This window comes from Conger conger, chromosome 4 (genome assembly GCF_963514075.1).
Source record: "Conger conger chromosome 4, fConCon1.1, whole genome shotgun sequence".
Lineage (NCBI taxonomy): Eukaryota > Metazoa > Chordata > Actinopteri > Anguilliformes > Congridae > Conger > Conger conger.
In genome coordinates, this window is record NC_083763.1 from 841,399 (window position 1) to 864,842 (window position 23,444).

Here is a 23,444-nt window from a genome sequence, read left to right on the forward strand (position 1 = left end):
GTACATTTGTTGCGCTCTGTGCCTACATATATCCAGACAAAGGTCTTGGAACCTTTGTCCTTGTTTTTGCATGTAAGTTGGACCCTATGCGCATAGTAAAGATTGGATTTTATTTACTGTCTCTGTCTCAGTGTTTTCTTACAAGAATAAATTAAAATTCCCACCACATTGGGGGCTCGTCCGGGATACCAATATCTCACCTGTATTCCCTGGAGAATCAGCGCTGACTGCAAACCGTGCACGGGTCGTCTGCGAGACGATATAGCTAAAGACCTCAGCCGGAGCGAGTCAAGGCTCTTTGGGCTAGTAGGAGGCCAGTCGGGAGTTTCTCCAAAAGCCGGAGCGAGTCAAGGCTCTTTGGGCTAGGAGAGGAGCGGACGGGTGAGTGACGGTATCCCTGAATTCGGCTTGTGTTTATGTGAGACAGAGAGAGTAAAACAAAAAAACCAAAAAATACTAACAGTAACACTAACACACTAACAGTAAAGGGGGGTGTTGTAACTGTTGTAAAGACTGTTGTGGGACAGATGACGTGACTTTGACTATGACTGGGGAGAGTGTGGAGTGTCGGCATAATGGTTCGGGGAAATGGGAATCATTTTGGGTAAAGGAATTTGGTTTTAGTGGACTGCTGAAGCCTGCCCATACGAATAAACTTATGCGTGATATAATGAGGCGGGCAGGTGATGACAAAAAGTTGTTCCGAGATACGAATCCAAATTTAAATTGGGTACCCCGACTTCTGCTACAGCTCTATGGTTTTATTACACCGATGAGTTAGCAGTGGCATCATTACAGTTGTCGCCGGACGATTATTTGATAAAGGTGTAATTGTGTCTTGCCCAAATTCTCCATGTAACACGCCTCTTTTTCCAGTCCGTAAAGCGAACGGAGAATGGAGATTAGTGCAGGATTTACAAGCAGTAAATGCAGCGGTAATTCCAAAGGCTCCTGTCTCACCGGACCCCAATACTATTTTAAATGATATGTGACCGCAGTCTGCTCATTTTTCTGTGATTGATTTAGCGAATGATTTCTTTTCTGTGCCCATTCACCCAGATTCACAATTTTGGTTTGCATTTACATTTCAGCGAAAGAGATATACATATACTCGTTGTCCGCAGGGATATGTGGAATCACCAGCAATATTTACGCAAGCAATGGAGGTAAACATAGCGAAATTTACTCCCCCTCAAGGGATTATAACATAACATAACATATGTCGATGACATATTAATTTGCTCGCGTGCGGTGGAACAATGTAAAGTAGATACTGTGGCATGTTTTAAATTTTTAGCCTCACAGGGTCACAAGGTGAACAAAAGCAAATTGCAACTGTGGCAGGAAACAGTTCAATATTTGGGCCATAACATTTCAAAAACGGGAAAGACTATATTGCCTGAGCGACAACTGGCAATAGCCCAAATGCCGAAACCTAGAACTAAAAAGGACATGATGTCACTTTTGGGTACTGTACATTTTTTCCGGAGCTGGATTCCTGACTATGCACAGATTGTGCAGCCACTGTTAGATTTGATATATGCCGTCCCTATGGCAGCCTCAGACGCCATTGTGGGTTTGGTGTCACTGTTCGCTCTGTCACCACGCTGGTAAAGCACACGGTAGACTCAGTGATTATAGGAGTCAGGTATTGTGCTGGTTTGGGTTTTCGAATTAATCTAAAAGAAAATAAGGTAAGGAAGGTGTTCTGCTCGCTAGTGTGGTGTACACTGCGAACGCCTATTGGTTCTTTCGGTTTTCTCTTTTGTTTTCGGCTCGTGTGAGCCTGTGTATGAGGGACGTTGTCCCCGGTATGTAGTTTGTGCGTTTTCCTGAGCTGCGACTCAAGGTTCTTTATTTTGCTTACCTAGTCTTTTATACTAGGTTGTTATTTTGGGATCGCCTTGCAGCGCTCGCCTTTTAGCACTCATTTTGTTTGGGTTATTCGCCCTGGTTTTTTTAAGGGTTGCTTTATTTTCCTTAGCCGTTCTTTTTTTTGGGGGGGTTCCATATTGCTGCTCATTTGGTACATGGGCAGTGCCATGTATCAAGAGAAGGGATGAGAGGGGTAATAGATCAAAGTTACTATACCATTGGACTCACCACTTACCTAAAAAAAAAACCTTTTCTAAGAAATGCCCAACATCACAAAGTTATAATACACGGGGTGGGGTGGTAGCACAAAAGGGGGCAATTCCTACACCCCCTGAGCCATTCCATACATGGATGATGGACTTTATACATCTAACACCATGTGAAGGGAAGAGATATGTGTTGGTAATGATATGACCTTTCTCTAAAATGGGTAGAAGCTTTCCCAGCCACATCTATAGATGCAATCACAGTAGCAAAATGTCTGAGTAGAGAAATCATTCATCGGTGGGGTATTCCAAAGGCATTATATAGTGATAATGGGCCAGAATTTAGGAATGAAGTCTTGACCCGCCTAGGTTACTAATAAGAGTGAGATTCGACATGTGCTTCCTCCCAGATTGCCAGCGGAGCTGCCACCAGGAGAGATTAAGCCTGGAGATTGGATCCTGGTGCAAAGTGTCGGTAAAAAGACAAAGTGGAGTGAACCGACGTGGAAGGGTCCATATCAAGTGCTCCTGACCACACCTACTGCAGTGAGAATCCAGGAGAGAGAGACGTGGATACATCAATCACACTGTAAGGTAGTACAGCCTCCGATTGCTGGTGTGTAGGTGCATTCCACTATTGTTTAAAGAGTCAGGATAGACTTGGAGAGAGTCCAGCTACAAAGGGGGGCGCAGCATATAGAGCTCGTCCGTCTCAACCCTGGTGAAGAACTTGTTTACTCTCCACAGTCAGTAGAGACTCCAGGCCGGTCCCCAGATATGCCTCTCTCTGCCCTGTTTCTGTTGTTCATAGGGACATGCACGGTCAGTGAAGGTCATACGCCAACCTCGCCTAAAGCTAAAAGATATCTAGGGGCGGATGATTACCTATCTGAATCAGGAAATCCTGAACACATATATGCTACTAATTCATGGTGAAGATATGCAAATAGATCAGCGCATTCTGCAAACCGCACTGAATGTTATGTGTGCACAATTGCCGGCCTCTATATCTTCACCCAGGCTAGAGGTGATACAGGCCCCAGGGCCTACTCTAAATGTGAATAGTACAGTAAAGTGCACTATTGCGGTATCCACTGCTCGTAGTACATTAACCTCAATGGATCCCAGTACACCCCCACTCGACCAGATAATGGATTTTGGTTTAAAATATTGTACCGATAAAGATGGATATCTAAAATTGGGAAATATGAGTTCTAATACTCCACTCATGGTAGTCCAGTATAAATCGGGGCAAAAGTTTTGGCGCTGTGTCAAGGGAAATGGCACTGAATTTGTGGGAGAAACCAGGGGGTGTCAGGGGAAACTACTGATTTTCTGTGGATATTGTGGTGCCTCGGGGTGGATCCTGAGGTGCAGAGGGTGGGCACAGCTAGAAACCAACACAGGAGATCGCAGATGTCAGAAAAAATATTTCTTTTTTATTTTTTCTGTGTTTTTTTTTTTTCGGGGTATCGGTGATAGCGCCCCCCCTCAGGGCAAGGGTAGGGGAAAACTGGAGAAATAAAAGGGGCCGTTTAGGCAACAAATAAACGAAGGTTCTTCCCAGACCGGGGTATTTTCCAGGGCTTCCTCCCTCCTCCCCTCTTCGGCCGCGTCAGGGCTGGCGGGAAACACAAAGACAGGGGGTGAATAGGAAAGGATTCTCTCTGGCTCACGTGACCGGCGTCCGTTCCAGGTCTTTGGTGTTGCCGTCCGTGAAGGTGGGGTCTTCCTCAGTTTCAGTATGGCAGGGCGTTGCAGGTCCTTCCTCTCTCTGCCTTCCACACTCTCACACGCTCAGGAATGGCACCAACTGAGCCTGGCTGCAGCCTCGACCGCGCCTTAAATCCCATTCCCTGCTCATTAGGAAAAGAGGCTGCAGCTGAGTCAGTGATTTTCCACTCTGCTCACTCACGTGCGCTGTCCGGGGTCCTGGACCGCAGGTAGAGGGATCTCTCTCCAAGGTGCTGATCTCCCCATCACCTCTCTAGGCAGATATACTCCTTCCCACACCTCTCCCAATGCGTGACGTCTGTGCGGTTGACCTGCACGGGCCCCTCCAGGGTTCTCCACCCACGTGGCACAACATGCAGTAGCAGGGGTGCCACAATATCCGCACATAGACGAACAGTCCTTTTTCACCGGTAGAGAAAATAGTCCTAATTGCACGCTATGTAACCCATCGGCGCCCCATTGGAATGGGACGAGAGCCGTGGACAGTTGGTATTGGTTATGTGGACATCAGATATATGTGGCATTACCGCCGAACTGGGGAGGGATATGTGCTTATGTACAATTGAGAGATCACACGTACATTGTGAGCGCGCATGAGACCACGCGGGGGAGGCGAGACGCCAGTGCGCTTCATGATTCTATCTGGGGCACCAATGTCCCAGATGAAGCAAAATTGTGGACAACTGGACAGAAGGTAGCCCTCGCTCTATTTCCTTGGACAGGGGTGGGGAAGATAATGCTTCGTTTGGAGACTGTGAATTACCGTTTAAGTGCACTTATAAATGAGACCCGCAACATAACTAGAAGCATACAGCAACAGTTGACTGCTTTACGGCTAATGACACTGCAAAATCGGATGGTGCTAGACCTGTTGACGGCGGCGCAGGGGGGAGTGTGTCATATCGTGGGAACCTCGTGTTGCACTTACATACCAGCAAATGATGAGAAAGGCGGAGAAATAGATCAGGCTTTGCAGCGCTTGAAAGACCTGTCGGATGCACAACAAAATTACTATGTACATGATGACTCCTGGTGGCAGTGGCTCATTTCTGGGCGATGGAAAGCAGCAATATCATCTGTACTGACCCTCGTAGTAACAGGGTTTGCAGTACTGTTCTTCTGTAGCTGCTGTGGGGTTCCCATAATTAAAGGATTGATATCAAAAATGTTAAGTTCTAACCCGCAATTTCAGTTGTTTACGTTACAGGACGTCAATGAAGTAATCGCTCCATCTGACATGTCGGAGAGATCATACCAAGATGCGATAGGACCATTAAATGACCTGTTTCAACAATAAAGTACCTGTGAATGAAGCACATGTCGAAAATCGAGAGAAGTGGCATGTTAGCGGATAATCAATTAAAAAGAGAAGGGAAATGTTGTTGAAATTATATATTCATGTGATTATTTAATTATTAGTTGCTCATCATATTATTAATTGCTTATCCTTTACTAATTTCTTATACTGTTATTGATTGCTTATACTGGAGTGATCCAGAACATACACACTTATTAAAGTATGTATAACTTGCTCTGTATTAATGGAAACTATTTTCTGTAAACTGTGTGAGTTGAGATGTCTCTCTTCCTTCTCTGCCCTGCGGGCTTTGAGGGCCACAAGGCACCATGAGGCATAGAAACAGCATGGTATCTGTTTATTTGAGAAGGAGCTGGTGCCTGTGATTCTCACAGATCATCAACATTCTGCGTCGACAGAGTGTTGATCTGGGAGTATCTCTCCCTGGAGACTGGGAGTATCTCTCCCTGGAGACTGGGAGTATCTCTCCCTGGAGACAGGGAACCTAAACAAGATAAGCGAGGGCCCTTCGGAATGATCCCAAAACATACATTCACGTGGACAGATACCTTAAGGGAGGAGAAAGTTAAGAAACATCTGTTGCAAGGAGAAGAGGGGTGGATCGTCTTTGAATATTGATTATTGGAAATACTAACGAATACTAATGAAGGGGCGTACATTTGTTGCGCTGTTGGGCGTACATTTGTTGCGCTCTGTGCCTACATATATCCAGACAAAGGTCTTGGAACCTTTGTCCTTGTTTTTGCATGTAACTTGGACCCTATGCGCATAGTAAAGATTGGATTTTATTTACTGTCTCTGAGTGTTTTCTTACAGGAATAAATTAAAATTCCCACCACACAATTGTGTATACTTGTTCTGTTGTTGCTAGCATTGTGTTTGCTAAGACAGATCTATTGCTACCTTAATTTATTTTTCTCATTGGATTAATCTGAGCTTCCTGTTCATTCCTTGCACCTGGAACTGTACTGTTAGATACAATTCTGCAACACAATAACAGCTCTGCACAAGTGAGAGTTTCAATAGCTTCATACAATATGCATATCGGATCCAGCGGTTCCAAAGTGGAGAACAATGCCTTATACTTCGTTACAGCTTATATACACATTCTGTGGCTAGAGAGAGTGGGGCAGTCCCTGTCTCCCTCCAGCAGCCAGCACATGCACCAAGAGAAACAATTCTAAGCTCTGGGGTCAATCCAGTGTGGCCCCCTCCTCCGTGGTTAGGTGGGCTCCTGTTTTTCTGCAAGCTTGTGATGATATTTGAAACATCTTCTTATCTTACTGGTATTCATGCCCTATGACACATATTTGCTTGCGTTGCTACAGTTCAGTGGGAATTTCCACTGGTAGAGAGCTTCTCTCTGCACATTAGTAGAAGTGGGCACATATTAATGCTTTGCACAATTTACAGTTAATGCCATATGAGCTAAATTTCGTGAGCCAATTAAAATTGTCCCACAGTTCCTCCCTTTAGTGTTCAGTGCACTTGTCCCTGGTTATGGTTATACAGTGTGAATGCTGGTTATACCGTTTTAATGCTGGTTATGCAGTTTGAATGCTGGTTATCCAGTTTGAATGCTGGTTATGCAGTTTGAATGCTGGTTATCCAGTTTGAATGCTGGTTATGCGGTTTGAATGCTGGTTATCCAGTTTGAATGCTGGTTATGCAGTTTGAATGCTGGTTATGCAGTTTGAATACTGGTTATGCAGTTTGAATGCTGGTTATGCAGTTTGAAAGCTGGTTATGCAGTTTGAATACTGGTAATCCAGTTTGAATGCTGGTTATGTAGTTTGAATGCTGGTTATGTGGTTTGAATACTGGTTATCCAGTTTGAATGCTGGTTATGTAGTTTGAATGCTGGTTATGTAGTGTGAATACTGGTTATCCAGTTTGAATGCTGGTTATGCAGTTTGAATGCTGGTTATGTAGTTTGAATACTGGTTATCCAGTTTGAATGCTGGTTATGCAGTGTGAATGCTGGTTATACAGTGTGAATGCGGCCAATGGAGGAAAGGCTTGCCTAAGATTACGTTTTAATTAAAACACGTTTTTGTGTGTTCGTTTGGGTAGAAAATGAATAATGATGTATGTTTGTGTTAATGTCACATACGTGTACAACATTATTAATGCATTATACCCCAGTTTCTATCAGTACTGTACGTATGCACATGCTCCCAATCTTCATCCTCCGCCAGTAGGCTAGCTTCTGTCTCTCCTGGGCCCTCTCCACATTGCAGATCACCTTAATTGGTTGATTAGAGATTAAATAATAAAAAATAAACACGTAAACATTAAGCAGCCAAGACTACCCATTGTAATAATGTCTATAACAGGATCTGTCATCATACATGAACATAATGAGTACTGTAGGGGAAAATTCACAGAACAAAAGATCTCCCTCCTAAAAGCATGATAACCAATCACAAGTCAAAATCAGACTCCACCTTAGTGAGCAGGCTGGTTCCTCCAAAACTCTCGACGATGTATGCAAAAAGTATCTATATATATATCCATATATATCCATATTAAAGTATGATATGTACCCTGTATAGTTTCAAACGGATTAACTGCTAAATTGTGCTAGAATTACACAGTGAGCCAGCCAGCTGGGGGGGAGGCGTCTCTAACTGTGTAGTCAAGGTCACGGGCAAAGTGAGATATGACTTTACAGCTGTTTTCCCTCGCGAAGATGTTTTTCGACAAATTGAAGATTTGGACTCTGTCGTTTCCTAAGGCCTGAATCTGGCTCAACAGAAGCTACTGTCCCCTCTATACAGTGGAAGGGAGAGTACCAGCCTCCCACCTCTCCTGTTGGACCCGGATGGTCTTCTTGATGGACGCCTTTATGGTCTGGTTCATCCTCTCATCGTATGCAGAAGAAACCCAGGGCTCGATCTCTAGCTCCTCAACCTAAATTTAAAAAAAGGAGGAGTCAGTCATATGTGATCTATGAAAATATGCGCTTCCACTAATTCTATGACCAAATAAATGTGCAGTTGGGACAAATATAAGGTTACCTCCTTGAACTCTCCCCTGACCCTGACCTCATCTGGCAGGACAGCGGGGGTCACAATCTCTCCACTGAGAAACCTGAGATACTCTGGGAAGAGAGAAGGCAGCAGCAGATTCACCTGTCAAGGTGACAGAGTTTTACCTCCATGCACACACACTCCACACAGATGATCAATGCCTGGAACTGTGTGAATTTCATCTTAATTTCTCAGAATGAACCACTGTCTCTTTTTAATTTTAGTGTTCATAGAATGAATTTCTCACTGACTGACTTTCCAATTGTGCTGTCCAAGCTCTGTTGAAGAAGCACAAAGAAACGGGCAACGTTGAGGACCGTAGACGCAGTGGTTGGCCAAGGAAACTTAGTGCAGCAGATGAAAGACACATCATGCTCACTTCCCTTCACAATCCGAAGATATCCAGCATTGCCATCAGCTCAGAATTGGCAGAAGCCAGTGGGACCCAGGTACACCCATCTGTGCGGAGGAGTCTGGTCAGAAGTGGTCTTCATGGAAGAATTGCGGCCAAAAAAACATATTTCCGATGTGGAAACAAGGCCAAGCATTCAAGTTCATCGCAGTGAAACGCTACTTCTGCGATATTAGTGGAATAAATTTCAATTCCCTTACTCCAATAAGTAATGTTCCCCCATGGCTCTTCCCTAAGGCTAAAGTTGATTTCAATATCCTATAACCTAACGTGAAATAGGATACTATGCAAACCAGCATATAATAAACAAATATTCTAACTACCTACATATATTTACTGATGGATAAAAAGATCAAAATGACTACGTAGGAATAGGAGTATATATTTCACAATTTTAAATACACATAGGAAAGAGAATTTCTGATAAATGATCAGTTTATACAACTGAGATTATGGCAGTGATTGTTAGTCTTCTATGGGTGGAAGAAGTGAGACCAGACAGGGTGGTGCTTGTGTATCGATTCTGCAGCAGTTCTTTTAGCCTACGATGAACTCAATTAGGGAAGACCTGATATATGACATGTTTCGATGTTTATTTAGAACGCAGAGAATGGGAATAGAAATAATATTTTATTGGGTACCTGCACATGTGGGATTAGAGGTTAATGAAATTGCAGACAGGATGGCAAAAAGATCACTATGACGCACAGAGTGTTATACTATAGGAGCCGTCAGAGGACAGAGTGTTATACTATAGGGTAAACAAGGCCGTCAGAGCAGAATGTTATACTATAGGAGCCGTCAGAGCACAGAGTGTTATACTATAGGAGCCGTCAGAACACAGAGTGTTATACTATAGGAGCCGTCAGAGCACAGAGTGTTATACTATAGGGTACACAAGTCCGTCAGACCACAGAGTGTTATACTATAGGGTACACAGGTCCGTCAGAGCACAGAGTGTTATACTATAGGAGCCGTCAGAGCACAGAGTGTTATACTATAGGACCCGTCAGAGCACAGAGTGTTATACTATAGGAGCCGTCAGAGCACAGAGTGTTATACTATAGGAGCCGTCAGAGCACAGAGTGTTATACTATAGGAGCCGTCAGCACAGAGTGTTATACTATAGGGTACACAGGTCCGTCAGACCACAGAGTGTTATACTATAGGGTACACAAGTCCGTCAGAGCACAGAGTGTTATACTATAGGGTACACAAGTCCGTCAGACCACAGAGTGATATACTATAGGGTACACAAGTCCGTCAGAGCACAGAGTGTTATACTATAGGGTACACAAGTCCGTCAGACCACAGAGTGTTATACTATAGGGTACACAGGTCCGTCAGACCACAGAGTGTTATACTATAGGGTACACAGGTCCGTCAGACCACAGAGTGTTATACGATAGGAGCCGTCAGAGAACAGAGTGTTATACTATAGGAGCCGTCAGAACACAGAGTGTCATACTATAGGAGCCGTCAGAGCACAGAATGTTATACTATAGGAGCCGTCAGAGCACAGAGTGTTATACTATAGGAGCCGTCAGAGAACAGAGTATTATACTATAGGAGCCGTCAGAGCACAGAGTGTTATACTATAGGAGCCGTCAGAGCACAGAGTGTCATACTATAGGAGCCATCAGAGCACAGAATGTTATACTATAGGAGCCGTCAGAGCACAGAGTGTTATACTATAGGAGCCGTCAGAGCACAGAGTGTTATACTATAGGAGCCGTCAGAGCACAGAGTGTTATACTATAGGAGCCGTCAGAGCACAGAGTGTTATACTATAGGAGCTGTCAGAGCACAGAGTGTTATACTATAGGAGCCGTCAGAACACAGAGTGTTATACTATAGGAGCCGTCAGAGCACAGAGTGTTATACTATAGGGTACACAAGGCCGTCAGAGCACAGTGTTATACTATAGGAGCCGTAAGAGCACAGAGTGTTATACTATAGGAGCCGTCAGAGCACAGAGTGTTATACTATAGGAGCCGTCAGAGCACAGAGTGTTATACTATAGGGTAAACAAGGCCGTCAGAGCAGAATGTTATACTATAGGAGCCGTCAGAGCACAGAGTGTTATACTATAGGAGCCGTCAGAACACAGAGTGTTATACTATAGGAGCCGTCAGAGCACAGAGTGTTATACTATAGGAGGCGTCAGAGCACAGAGTGTTATACTATAGGGTACACAAGGCCGTCAGAGCACAGACTGTTATACTATAGGGTACACAAGGCCATCAGAGCACAGACTGTTATACTATAGGAGCCGTCAGAACACAGAGTGTTATACTATAGGAGGCGTCAGAGCACAGAGTGTTATACTATAGGGTACACAAGGCCGTCAGAGCACAGACTGTTATACTATAGGGTACACAAGGCCATCAGAGCACAGACTGTTATACTATAGGAGCCGTCAGAACACAGAGTGTTATACTATAGGAGCCGTCAGAGCACAGAGTGTTATACTATAGGAGCCGTCAGAGCACAGAGTGTTATACTATAGGGTACACAAGTCCGTCAGAGCACAGAGTGTTATACTATAGGAGCCGTCAGAGCACAGAGTGTTATACTATAGGGTAAACAAGGCCGTCAGAGCAGAGTGTTATACTATAGGAGCCGTCAGAGCACAGAGTGTTATACTATAGGAGCCGTCAGAACACAGAGTGTTATACTATAGGAGCCGTCAGAGCACAGAGTGTTATACTATAGGAGGCGTCAGAGCACAGAGTGTTATACTATAGGGTACACAAGGCCGTCAGAGCACAGACTTTTATACTATAGGGTACACAAGGCCATCAGAGCACAGACTGTTATACTATAGGAGCCGTCAGAACACAGAGTGTTATACTATAGGAGCCGTCAGAGCACAGAGTGTTATACTATAGGAGCCGTCAGAACACAGAGTGTTATACTATAGGAGCCGTCAGAGCACAGAGTGTTATACTATAGGAGCCGTCAGAGCACAGAGTGTTATACTATAGGAGCCATCAGAGCACAGAGTGTTATACTATAGGAGCCATCAGAACACAGAGTGTTATAATATAGGAGCCGTCAGAGCACAGAGTGTCATACTATAGGAGCCGTCAGAGCACAGAATGTTATACTATAGGAGCCGTCAGAGCACAGAGTGTTATACTATAGGAGCCGTCAGAGCACAGAGTGTTATACTATAGGAGCCGTCAGAGCACAGAGTGTTATACTATAGGAGCCGTCAGAGCACAGAGTGTTATACTATAGGAGCTGTCAGAGCACAGAGTGTTATACTATAGGAGCCGTCAGAACACAGAGTGTTATACTATAGGAGCCGTCAGAGCACAGAGTGTTATACTATAGGGTACACAAGGCCGTCAGAGCACAGTGTTATACTATAGGAGCCGTAAGAGCACAGAGTGTTATACTATAGGAGCCGTCAGAGCACAGAGTGTTATACTATAGGAGCCGTCAGAGCACAGAGTGTTATACTATAGGGTAAACAAGGCCGTCAGAGCAGAATGTTATACTATAGGAGCCGTCAGAGCACAGAGTGTTATACTATAGGAGCCGTCAGAACACAGAGTGTTATACTATAGGAGCCGTCAGAGCACAGAGTGTTATACTATAGGAGGCGTCAGAGCACAGAGTGTTATACTATAGGGTACACAAGGCCGTCAGAGCACAGACTGTTATACTATAGGGTACACAAGGCCATCAGAGCACAGACTGTTATACTATAGGAGCCGTCAGAACACAGAGTGTTATACTATAGGAGGCGTCAGAGCACAGAGTGTTATACTATAGGGTACACAAGGCCGTCAGAGCACAGACTGTTATACTATAGGGTACACAAGGCCATCAGAGCACAGACTGTTATACTATAGGAGGCGTCAGAGCACAGAGTGTTATACTATAGGGTACACAAGGCCGTCAGAGCACAGACTGTTATACTATAGGGTACACAAGGCCGTCAGAGCACAGAGTGTTATACTATAGGGTACACAAGTCCGTCAGAGCACAGAGTGTTATACTATAGGAGCCATCAGAGCACAGACTGTTATACTATAGGAGCCGTCAGAACACAGAGTGTTATACTATAGGAGCCGTCAGAGCACAGAGTGTTATACTATAGGAGCCGTCAGAGCACAGAGTGTTATACTATAGGGTACACAAGTCCGTCAGAGCACAGAGTGTTATACTATAGGAGCCGTCAGAGCACAGAGTGTTATACTATAGGGTAAACAAGGCCGTCAGAGCAGAGTGTTATACAATAGGAGCCGTCAGAGCACAGAGTGTTATACTATAGGAGCCGTCAGAACACAGAGTGTTATACTATAGGAGCCGTCAGAGCACAGAGTGTTATACTATAGGAGCCGTCAGAGCACAGAGTGTTATACTATAGGGTACACAAGGCCGTCAGAGCACAGACTTTTATACTATAGGGTACACAAGGCCATCAGAGCACAGACTGTTATACTATAGGAGCCGTCAGAACACAGAGTGTTATACTATAGGAGCCGTCAGAGCACAGAGTGTTATACTATAGGAGCCGTCAGAACACAGAGTGTTATACTATAGGAGCCGTCAGAGCACAGAGTGTTATACTATAGGAGCCGTCAGAGCACAGAGTGTTATACTATAGGAGCTGTCAGAGCACAGAGTGTTATACTATAGGAGCCGTCAGAACACAGAGTGTTATACTACAGGAGCCGTCAGACCACAGAGTGTTATACTATAGGAGCCGTCAGAGCACAGAGTGTTATACTATAGGGGCCGTCAGAGCACAGAGTGTTATACTATAGGAGCCGTCAGAGCACAGAGTGTTATACTATAGGAGCCGTCAGAGCACAGAGTGTTATACTATAGGAGCCATCAGAGCACAGAGTGTTATACTATAGGAGCCATCAGAACACAGAGTGTTATACTATAGGAGCTGTCAGAGCACAGAGTGTTATACTATAGGGTACACAAGTCCGTCAGAGCACAGAGTGTTATACTATAGGGTACACAAGTCCGTCAGAGAACAGAGTGTTATACTATAGGGTACACAAGTCCGTTAGAGCACAGAGTGTGATACTATAGGAGCCATCAGAGCACAGAGTGTTATACTATAGGAGCCGTCAGAGCACAGAGTGTTATACTATAGGAGCCGTCAGAGCACAGAGTGTTATATAAATATAAAAAACAATAAGCCTGATGATAGTAAATTGGATTGAAATACTTTTTTGGGGGTTTTCTGCTTGGTTTTCGGAGGAAAATCTGCGATGTAAATTTTCGCTCCAGAACTGTATTACAGTTGTGTTTTGAGCAAATTTGGCCACGCATTATGTGTTCATTCAAGCTGAGAGGACTACAGTGTTATAGGAAGTAAAAAAATAAATATAAAATCGATGTAATCTGAATTCAAAAATGTTATTTCAGTTACCAAAAATTGCGAGTGTGAAAATTTCAAATCAGGACACATTTATTTTTATTTTTTAATTGGGAGAAAAAGGAAAAAAATCTGAAATAAATTAAACATAAATGAAACAAAAAAACATGAATCTCCTATTTAACCTGTAAAGCTAAAATGCATGGAATGCCTTTTCCCAGCTCAGCCCCAAATAAATTCAAACCTTGGTGACGCCCCTGGTTCCAACCGAACCCAGCAAGAAATTCAACGCTGTTTAAACGTGGAATTAATGTTGATACATAACATAAATAGTCTAAATATTTGCCTAAATCACGTAGTGCATCTACCTCTTCTCTGAGCTGTACATCTTTACTGGATCAGAATTTATGATCTCAGTTTTTTTAGCAACAGTATAACATGAGGGGATTGGGATGTCAAAACACGGGTTGGCCAACTTCACGGAACTGACTTCAGACCAGAGTTGTCCGGTTATTATAAGCGACTTTGGGCTTGTTTTCTGTAAAGTCGCTTCCAGATATTGGCAGTCGCGGGTTGCTGTATTTTGACCTTGTTTCTAAAGAGTTGATGCTTATTTGGGTTTGCTCCCTGTATGTCTAACTTGAAATAAACTTTCACTGAGCTCCATCTTGGCAATGTCGATATGATATTTAAACGCATGATAGTCTGTCACGTTGCAGGATCCGTCCGTAACCCCGTTCCCTCCCCTTTAAAATAAGAAAAATCGCGTGATTTGATTTGAGTTTCTTTAGCTGGCCTACTTTGCTAAAAATGCCCGCGAATAAGTGGGCGAAATACGTGAAAAAGTATAACAAAGAGTGGGAGAAAGAGAGTGGATTAAAGGACAGGTTCGATCTCAAATGGGGGACAATTCAAAGGCACTGTGCAGATATTGTTAAGTGTGAAATACGGGCCCTTGTCAACTAGACCCCCATCAGTCTGGCTTCAGATCGGGCCACTCGACAGAGACTCGCTCCTCTCCGTCAGTGAGTCACTCCATGCCGCACGAGCAGCCTCCCTCTCCTCTGTCCTCATTCTTCTAGATCTCTCTGCTGCCTTCGACACTGTGGATCACTCCATCCTCCTGTCTGCCCTGTCAGCAACGGGCATCTGTGGCACAGCCCTGGACTGGATTGAGTCCTACCTCTCTGGTCGCTCCTTCCAGGTTGCCTGGGCTGGTTCGGTATCGACACCTCGGCCCCTCGCCACAGGAGTTCCCCAGGGCTCAGTCCTTGGCCCGCTTCTTTTTTCTCTTTACACTCGCTCCCTTGGCCCTGTGATCACTGCACATGGGCTATCCTACCACTGCTACGCGGACGATACCCAACTCTTCGTCTCGTTCCCGCCGTCTGATACGCAGGTTTCAGCCCGTATCTCTGCTTGCTTGAGGGACATCCAGAGCTGGATGGACAACCACCATCTAAAGCTCAACCCAGGTAAAACTGAAATGATATTCATCCCTGCCAATACCTCTCCCCATCTGGATCTCTCCATTTCCCTCGGGGATACCACACTCACGCCATCACCCAGTGCAAGGAACCTCAGCGTGGTGATGGACAGCAGACTGTCCCTTTCCGAGAACATTGTGGCGGTGACCCGGTCTTGCAGGTTCTTCCTATACAACATACGGAGAATCCGCCCCTTTCTCACCCCCTACTCGACCCAGCTCCTGGTCCAAGCGATGGTTCTGTCCCGCCTGGACTACTGCAATTCCCTCTTGGCTGGCCTCCCAGCGTCCGCCATCAGACCCCTCCAACTCATCCAGAATGCAGCAGCTCGTCTGGTCTTCAACCTTCCCAAATACTCACACGTCACCCCCCTGCTTACTTCCCTCCACTGGCTGCCTGTCATTGCTCGCATCAAATTCAAAACATTGGTGCTAGCCTTCCAAGCAGTTAAAGGGTCTTCCCCAGCTTATCTGCAAAAAATCATCAGACCCTACACCCCTGCCTCCACAGGCCGCTTGGCACCTCCCCCTCTCAGAACCTCCACCTCACGCTCACGACTACTGTCTGTTCTGGCTCCACGGTGGTGGAACAAACTCCTCGTTGAGGTCAGAACTATAGAATCTCTCCCCACCTTCAAGCGCAAGCTGAAGACACACCTCTTCAAGCAGCACCTCTCCCCATCCCTCCCTACGTCCCTGTGAACCTTCATTGTTGTCTCTGTGACTTGCTTTGTGTATCGGTATTTTTAGTTGGCTAGGTAAGCAGTGTTTGGATAGTTAACTTTGGTCACTTTTGCTTTGTTTGTTTGTTCAAAAAATAAATAAATAAATAAATAAAATAAAAAAATTATATATGGCCCTTGTCCTTACCTTTGTTGTACAGGTAGCAGTTGAAATTGTACTTCCCTCTAGGGTCTTTCAGTGAACTTATCCCTGGTTATGGGTATGCACTTTGTTGTACGTCACTCTGGATAAGAGCGTCTGCCAAATGCCAATAATGTAATGTAATGTAAGTTAAGAACGACCTCATTACAACCGCATTTCAATATGCAATATTATTCATAATTTCATGTTGAAATTGGGTTGAAATGTAGTTGTTAAGATGATTAAAATGTTCCACTTTGGGCTTTGGGCTATTTTGACTTCAAATCAGACGCATAACCACTTTTCTGCTTTCCCTGCCCCCTTTGAAGGGGCGACACTATTATATCCAGTTATGGTGTTGATTGAAAAGGCATCAGAGTGTAAATGAAAACTAAGGCATTCGCCCCCCCCTCTTTTAACAGATCTAACCGGGGTCTGAGGTGAATCAATAGGCACTGATCTGGTGAAAGCATGGACACCTGGAAACTAAATCTCACCTGAACCAAACACTGTTTCCACTCCAACCATAATCAACATTATGACACACAATAAAGAGCCAATCAGAACCAGGGATCTTAGAGGGAAGCACGGTTCCAAGTGCAAGAGTGATCTCATCAATAAAACTTTAACCCTTGTAGAATAATCAAGATCAACTGACCAAGAAGCAGCAATACCACAGTTTAGGTAACTAGAACACTAAGAGTAGAACACTAAGCGTAGAACACTAAGCGTAGAACACTAAGTGTAGAACACTAAGAGTAGAACACTAAGCATAGAACACTAAGCGTAGAACACTAAGCGTAGAACACTAAGAGTAGAACACTAAGCATAGAACACTAAGCGTAGAACACTAAGAATAGTAACATAATGAAATACAGGTGTGATCATTACATACAGCATACACACAGCATACGTGGATAATTATTACAGTGAGGTAGGGAGGGAAAGGTGCAGCCTGGACAGGTGAGTCTTCACTCTGCACTTGAAGGAGGTCAAAGACTCTGCTGTTCTGACCTTCACAGGAAGGTCATTCCACCACTGTGGGGCTGTTTGGTTGTATTAGCTCATATCACCAAACCAAAATCACAGGTCATAATATTAACCAAGTGTGAAGAAAAGCTTTTTCCCCTCACCCTGATCACTATGTGGCTCTGTAATTTACACAGTGATTTACACAGTGATTTACTCATGGGTATGTGTCTCTTCCAGAGATGAAGGCTGATTGGTCAATGTGCCCGTATTTGATTCTCCTGATCCTCCACCAGACCTCCAGATCAGGTACAGAATATGCTCACTGCAATATAACACAGTTTACATCATACATCAGTAACATTGCATGGATTTAACTGCATTACAACTGGACCAGCTCCGCAAATATGAACTACAGTTACTACAAACTGTGAAATAAGGATTAGCTGTTCCAGTTTTTATGCAGTTCTGTGTTCAAGAGGATTAAACCTGAGGTTTAAATTCCAGCTATAAGCACACTGTAGATGACCCTTTAATTTCTGCTTGCTTTGTTTACACACTTACTTAGATTAACATATCCTCCCAGCACTTCCCACAAGACACCCCAGTGAACATGGCCGTGAGCCTTCTGGATTTGGTGAAGGCTTACAGTCAGTTACCTGAGATATAGTGCTGTGAGAAAGTATTTGCCACTTCCTGATTTCCTCTATTATTGCATATTTGTATATTTGTCACAGTGAATGGTTTCAGATCTTTAGACAAAACGCAGGACCTGGAGTTGAGTAGTGTTGGTCTGTAGCTGGAGCAGGACTGCAGTGTTGGTCTGTAGCTGGAGCAGGACTGCAGTGTCTGTCTGTAGCTGGAGCAGGACTGCAGTGTTGGTCTGTAGCTGGAGCAGGACTGCAGTGTCGGTCTGTAGCTGGAGCAGGACTGCAGTGTTGGTCTGTAGCTGGTGCAGGACTGCAGTGTTGGTCTGTAGCTGGAGCAGGACTGCAGTGTCGGTCTTTAGCTGGAGCAGGACTGCAGTGTTGGTCTGTAGCTGGAGCAGGACTGCAGTGTCGGTCTGTATCTAGTGCAGGGCTGCAGTGTCGGTCTGTAGCTGGTCCAGCAGTAGTCTTAGTGTATGCTCTTTCTCTCTGCAGAGATGTTCCAGCTTCTGGGTCCAGCTGGTCCTGTCATTGCTGTAGTTGGTGAAGATGTTGTCCTGCCCACTCACCTCAAACCCAACATAAGTGCAGAGGATATGCGCATAGAGTGGTACAGACCACAGAACAGAGACCCACTGGTGCATCTCTACCTTCTGGGAGAGAGCAGGAATGAGCCCCAGAACCCATCGTACAGTGGAAGGACGGCACTCTTCCCTGAGGAACTGAGGAAGGGCAATACGTCTCTGAGGCTGGGCAGGGTCCAGGTCTCTGATGAGGGGCAGTATTGGTGTTACATTCTGTCCAAGTCTGACAATAATTACCGCATCATGGTTTCACTGGAAGTAAGAGGTCGGTGTCATTTTCCCCAAATATTATGGGGTTTTGGGGTTAAGAGATGCTCCCTTCACACTGTATATTAGTACCAATGTTTGTTTTTAAAAAAGACTGTTTTGCTTTATCAAAAATTATATTGAAGGACATTTTGGAAATGGATAAACATATCATGGCAAATGCAGATGAATGCAGAGACTATTAGATGATATAAGCTGTTACTTACATCCCATTTCTGCAGCTGTAGGAACTGAGCCAGTGATCTTCAGGGAAGCAGATGAAGAAGGGAAGGTTAGACTGCTGTGTGAATCTAAAGGCTGGTATCCTCAGCCTGACCTCATCTGGCAGGACAGTGAGGGTCACAATCTCACCACTGAGAAACCTGAGATACTCAGGGACAGCCTGGGCCTCATTGCCATAAGAACACGTGTCGTCATCAAGAGAGAAGGCAGCAGCACATTCACCTGTCGAGTTCTGCAGCAGAAGCTCCATGAGGAAAAGGTGACAGTGTTTTACCTCCATGGTGAGTAAGACTTTACAGAATCAAACAGAGCACACACTCAGATGATCAATGCCTGGAACTGTGTGGATGTGCCACCGATTTCTCCAGTTCCTCTGCAAAAGCTCATTTTATTAGTGTGGCATTAGTTCCATCTACTGGTTTTCCCAGAGTCATCTTAATTTCTTTGAATTCACCACTGTCTCCATCTTTAATTTAAGCACTCATCGACTGAATTTCTCACCGACTCTCACACACATTTGTTTATACATCCATTGTATTCATTTCTTTTCCTGCACTGTATACCTGGGATGTGCCTAACTGCCATATTTCTGAGGTGTGTGCATGTGGAGAGTGAAAGAGTGAAAGTGTGAACAAACTATTTAATAAATACCCATGTATGTTTCAGATGAGGTGTGTCACAACCTTCCATGGAAAGTGGCCTTTGCTGTCACTATACCTGCACTTATTCTCATCGGCATTGCCGTGTTCGTCCAGTGTGTGTTCCTCTGTCTTTTGATGGAATGGAAAGGTAACATTTAACGTAAGTAATATGACGGTATGAATTGAAATTAAACTATTAATGTATTTCTGAGAAGTCAGTCAGAATATGAACATGAGAATATGAGGTGAGTTAATTAAGCATTAAAGGGTTTGGCTAAAAACCAGGCAGGGAACAGAGAACGCTGTGACAGGGAGCACGGAGTGTGATAAATTGAATAATTAATTTAATGTGAGTGTGTGTGTGTGTGTGTGTGTGTGTGTGTTTGTGCGTGTGTGTGTGCATGTGTACGTGCGCGTCTGTCTGTAGAATAAGGAATTGAGAAAAACTGCTCAATGGAACAGTCCGTTACTTGTAATCGTAAGGCAGTAGTCTACATTGGGGGCGACATTGGCAGTAGTCTACATTGGGGGCAACATTGGCAGTAGTCTACATTGGGGGCGACATTGGCAGTAGTCTACATTGGGGGCGACATTGGCAGTAGTCTACATTGGGGGCGACATTGGCAGTAGTCTACATTGGGGGCGACATTGGCAGTAGTCTGTGTTTGTCCAGAGTAATTTCTGTGTTTGTCCAGAATTTAAAAATGATTGTGTACATACAGGTGATATAGATATTATAGTCTATTAATTTAAATAATTTAGTCCACCATGTAATGTTGTTGTTTTCTTCCACAGAAAAACACAAAAAAGTACACAAAGACAAAGAAGCAAAAAAAGAAAAGGAACACATAGCAGATGGAAAAGAGGACCACAAAAAGCAATTGTTGCCTTCTTCTTCAGAGGATCATGAAGAGGTCCACAGGGGAACACAAAGAGGAAACAACATTTATAAAGATGAAGAGGAACCCAGAGAGGAAAATGGAGCACTATGTACAGGGGACCGCAGATTGGAAATGGAAAATGAGAGAGTAATACTGAAGAATGAAGCAGCTTCCCCCCCTACCCTGTACCTACCCAGATATTTCAATAACAAAACAATGCACCCCCCCAATGGTCTATCGTAACAGGTGCTCCAGGACTTGTAGAATGTTTAATATTTAAATCAAATAAAGACCACCAGCCATATTCCACAAAGCATGGAATCTATTCCTCCGTAAATTTCATCACATGCAGTACCCTGTAATTCCCACGGAGGGAAGAAGGCTGAAGACTGAATTATCACAGTTGTATATACTTGTTCTGTTGTTCTAGCATTTTTTGGTTATGCTGTTTGAATACTGGTTATGTATTTTTTGTGCCAAGCTGTTCCCAGAGTGAAAACAGTGTCTGTCATTATATTTGTTATTTTTCTGCTGTGACAGTTATTTGTGTTTATATTTTGAGTTATTTTTGAGCCTGTGCTTGTAGCATTGTGTCTCCAGTATGTCTGATGTTTTATAATACAGGCCCTGTGTCTCCAGTATGTCTGATGTTTTATAATACAGGCCCTGTGTCTCCAGTATGTCTGATGTTTTATAATACAGGCCCTGTGTCTCCAGTGTGTCTGATGTTTTATAATCAGGCCCTGTGTCTCCAGTATGTCTGATGTTTTATAATACAGGCCCTGTGTCTCCAGTGTGTGTGATGTTTTATAATACAGGCCCTGTGTCTCCAGTATGTCTGATGTTTTATAATACAGGCCCTGTGTCTCCAGTGTGTCTGATGTTTTATAATACAGGCCCCGTGTCTCCAGTATGTCTGATGTTTTATAATACAGGCCCTGTGTCTCCAGTATGTCTGATGTTTTATAATCAGGCCCTGTGTCTCCAGTGTGTCTGATGTTTTATAATACAGGCCCTGTGTCTCCAGTATGTCTGATGTTTTATAATCAGGCCCTGTGTCTCCAGTGTGTCTGATGTTTTATAATACAGGCCCTGTGTCTCCAGTATGTCTGATGTTTTATAATACAGGCCCTGTGTCTCCAGTATGTCTGATGTTTTATAATCAGGCCCTGTGTCTCCAGTATGTCTGATGTTTTATAATACAGGCCCTGTGTCTCCAGTATGTCTGATGTTTTATAATACAGGCCCTGTGTCTCCAGTATGTCTGATGTTTTATAATACAGGCCCTGTGTCTCCAGTATGTCTGTTTTATAATACAGGCCCTGTGTCTCCAGTATGTCTGATGTTTTATAATACAGGCCCTGTGTCTCCAGTATGTCTGATGTTTTATAATACAGGCCCTGTGTCTCCAGTATGTCTGATGTTTTATAATACAGGCCCTGTGTCTCCAGTGTGTCTGATGTTTTATAATCAGGCCCTGTGTCTCCAGTATGTCTGATGTTTTATAATACAGGCCCTGTGTCTCCAGTATGTCTGTTTTATAATCAGGCCCTGTGTCTCCAGTATGTCTGATGTTTTATAATACAGGCCCTGTGTCTCCAGTGTGTCTGATGTTTTATAATCAGGCCCTGTGTCTCCAGTGTGTCTGATGTTTTATAATACAGGCCCTGTGTCTCCAGTATGTCTGATGTTTTATAATACAGACCCTGTGTCTCCAGTGTGTCTGATGTTTTATAATACAGGCCCTGTGTCTCCAGTATGTCTGATGTTTTATAATACAGACCCTGTGTCTCCAGTATGTCTGATGTTTTATAATACAGGCCCTGCTGAAAAGGAGCCTCAGACTCGCTGCTGAAATAAATCTTAAATTAAAGATGAGCTGGAACAGAAGTTAGAGCAGAACTTCTCCAAGCACTTCCTGGAAAGCGATTAGGATGCAGATTTCACATCATGGTGTACCAGTGGGCATGTATGTTGATCAAATGTGTGTCAATCTTCGGTCCTCGTAATTATTTTTAATGGGGGTGACAAGTGAGCGAGACACCCAACCCCCCCATTGCTCCTGGTGAGCCAGTTGGTGCCAGTATGGTGTGTATGAGCTTGATATGCACTGTTTTACTGCGATGGACTGGTGACCTGTCCAGGGTGTATTCCTGCCTTTCGCCCCAATGTATGCTGGGATAGGCTCCAGCCCCCCTGCTACCCTGTTCAGGATAAGCAGGTTAGGAATGAATGCAGGGTTTTATATAACCTTGATATGCAGTATTTTATATGACCTTGATATGCAGTGTTTTATATGACCTTGATATGCACTGTTTTATATGAGCTTGATATGCACTGTTTTATATGACCTTGATATGCACTGTTTTATATGAGCTTGATATGCAGTGTTTTATATGACCTTGATATGCACTGTTTTGGATAAAAGCTACTGCTAAATAAAATGTAATGTACTCAGTCTCAGTCTCGTTTCTAAATAAAGTTTGGTACAGTGTGTGTGGGGCTTTAACATGCACACACTGACTGATGGGATGTTAATTGCTTAATTGTATCAGGCATTACACCTGTATGGAAGCATCTGCATTCAGTATGTTTCTCCACTGATTTCCTCAGGTTTATCTGTCCTCTGTCTCCCGTCTGTATCTATATGCATCCTGTGACTGAAACGGACTGTCACTGGGCTGCCAATCACCCGTCTGCTCGCTCATTCCTGTTTTCTGTCCTCCATCACACCGTCTCCACACCGTGTAGCAGTGACACGCTACTTCTGCCATATTGAGCTCCTCATCATTTTAGAAAGGCACCAAACAGTAAATCATCATCTCTACTGTTATAATGTTGCAAGGGTGACCATTGTGCATTGCCGAAGTGACAGGCTATGTGGGGGCTATACCATCACTTCCAGGACTCCTTGTTCTTCTTTACACCGAAGATAGTTCTTAATGACATTGGCTGT

At 44.0% G+C, this 23,444-nt stretch overlaps 1 protein-coding gene across 1 annotated transcript in view; it reads left to right on the top strand.

Annotated features, from left to right (window-relative positions):
* Nucleotides 1-23,444, top strand: part of LOC133125960 (butyrophilin-like protein 2) — a 34,126-nt gene that overhangs the window by 5,493 nt on the left and 5,189 nt on the right. The window contains exons 5-7 of the mRNA XM_061237719.1: nucleotides 17,487-17,555; nucleotides 18,389-18,742; nucleotides 18,966-19,247. Coding sequence (XP_061093703.1) covers nucleotides 17,487-17,555; nucleotides 18,389-18,742; nucleotides 18,966-19,247 — 705 coding nt within the window. The remainder of the gene's footprint in view (nucleotides 1-17,486; nucleotides 17,556-18,388; nucleotides 18,743-18,965; nucleotides 19,248-23,444) is intronic.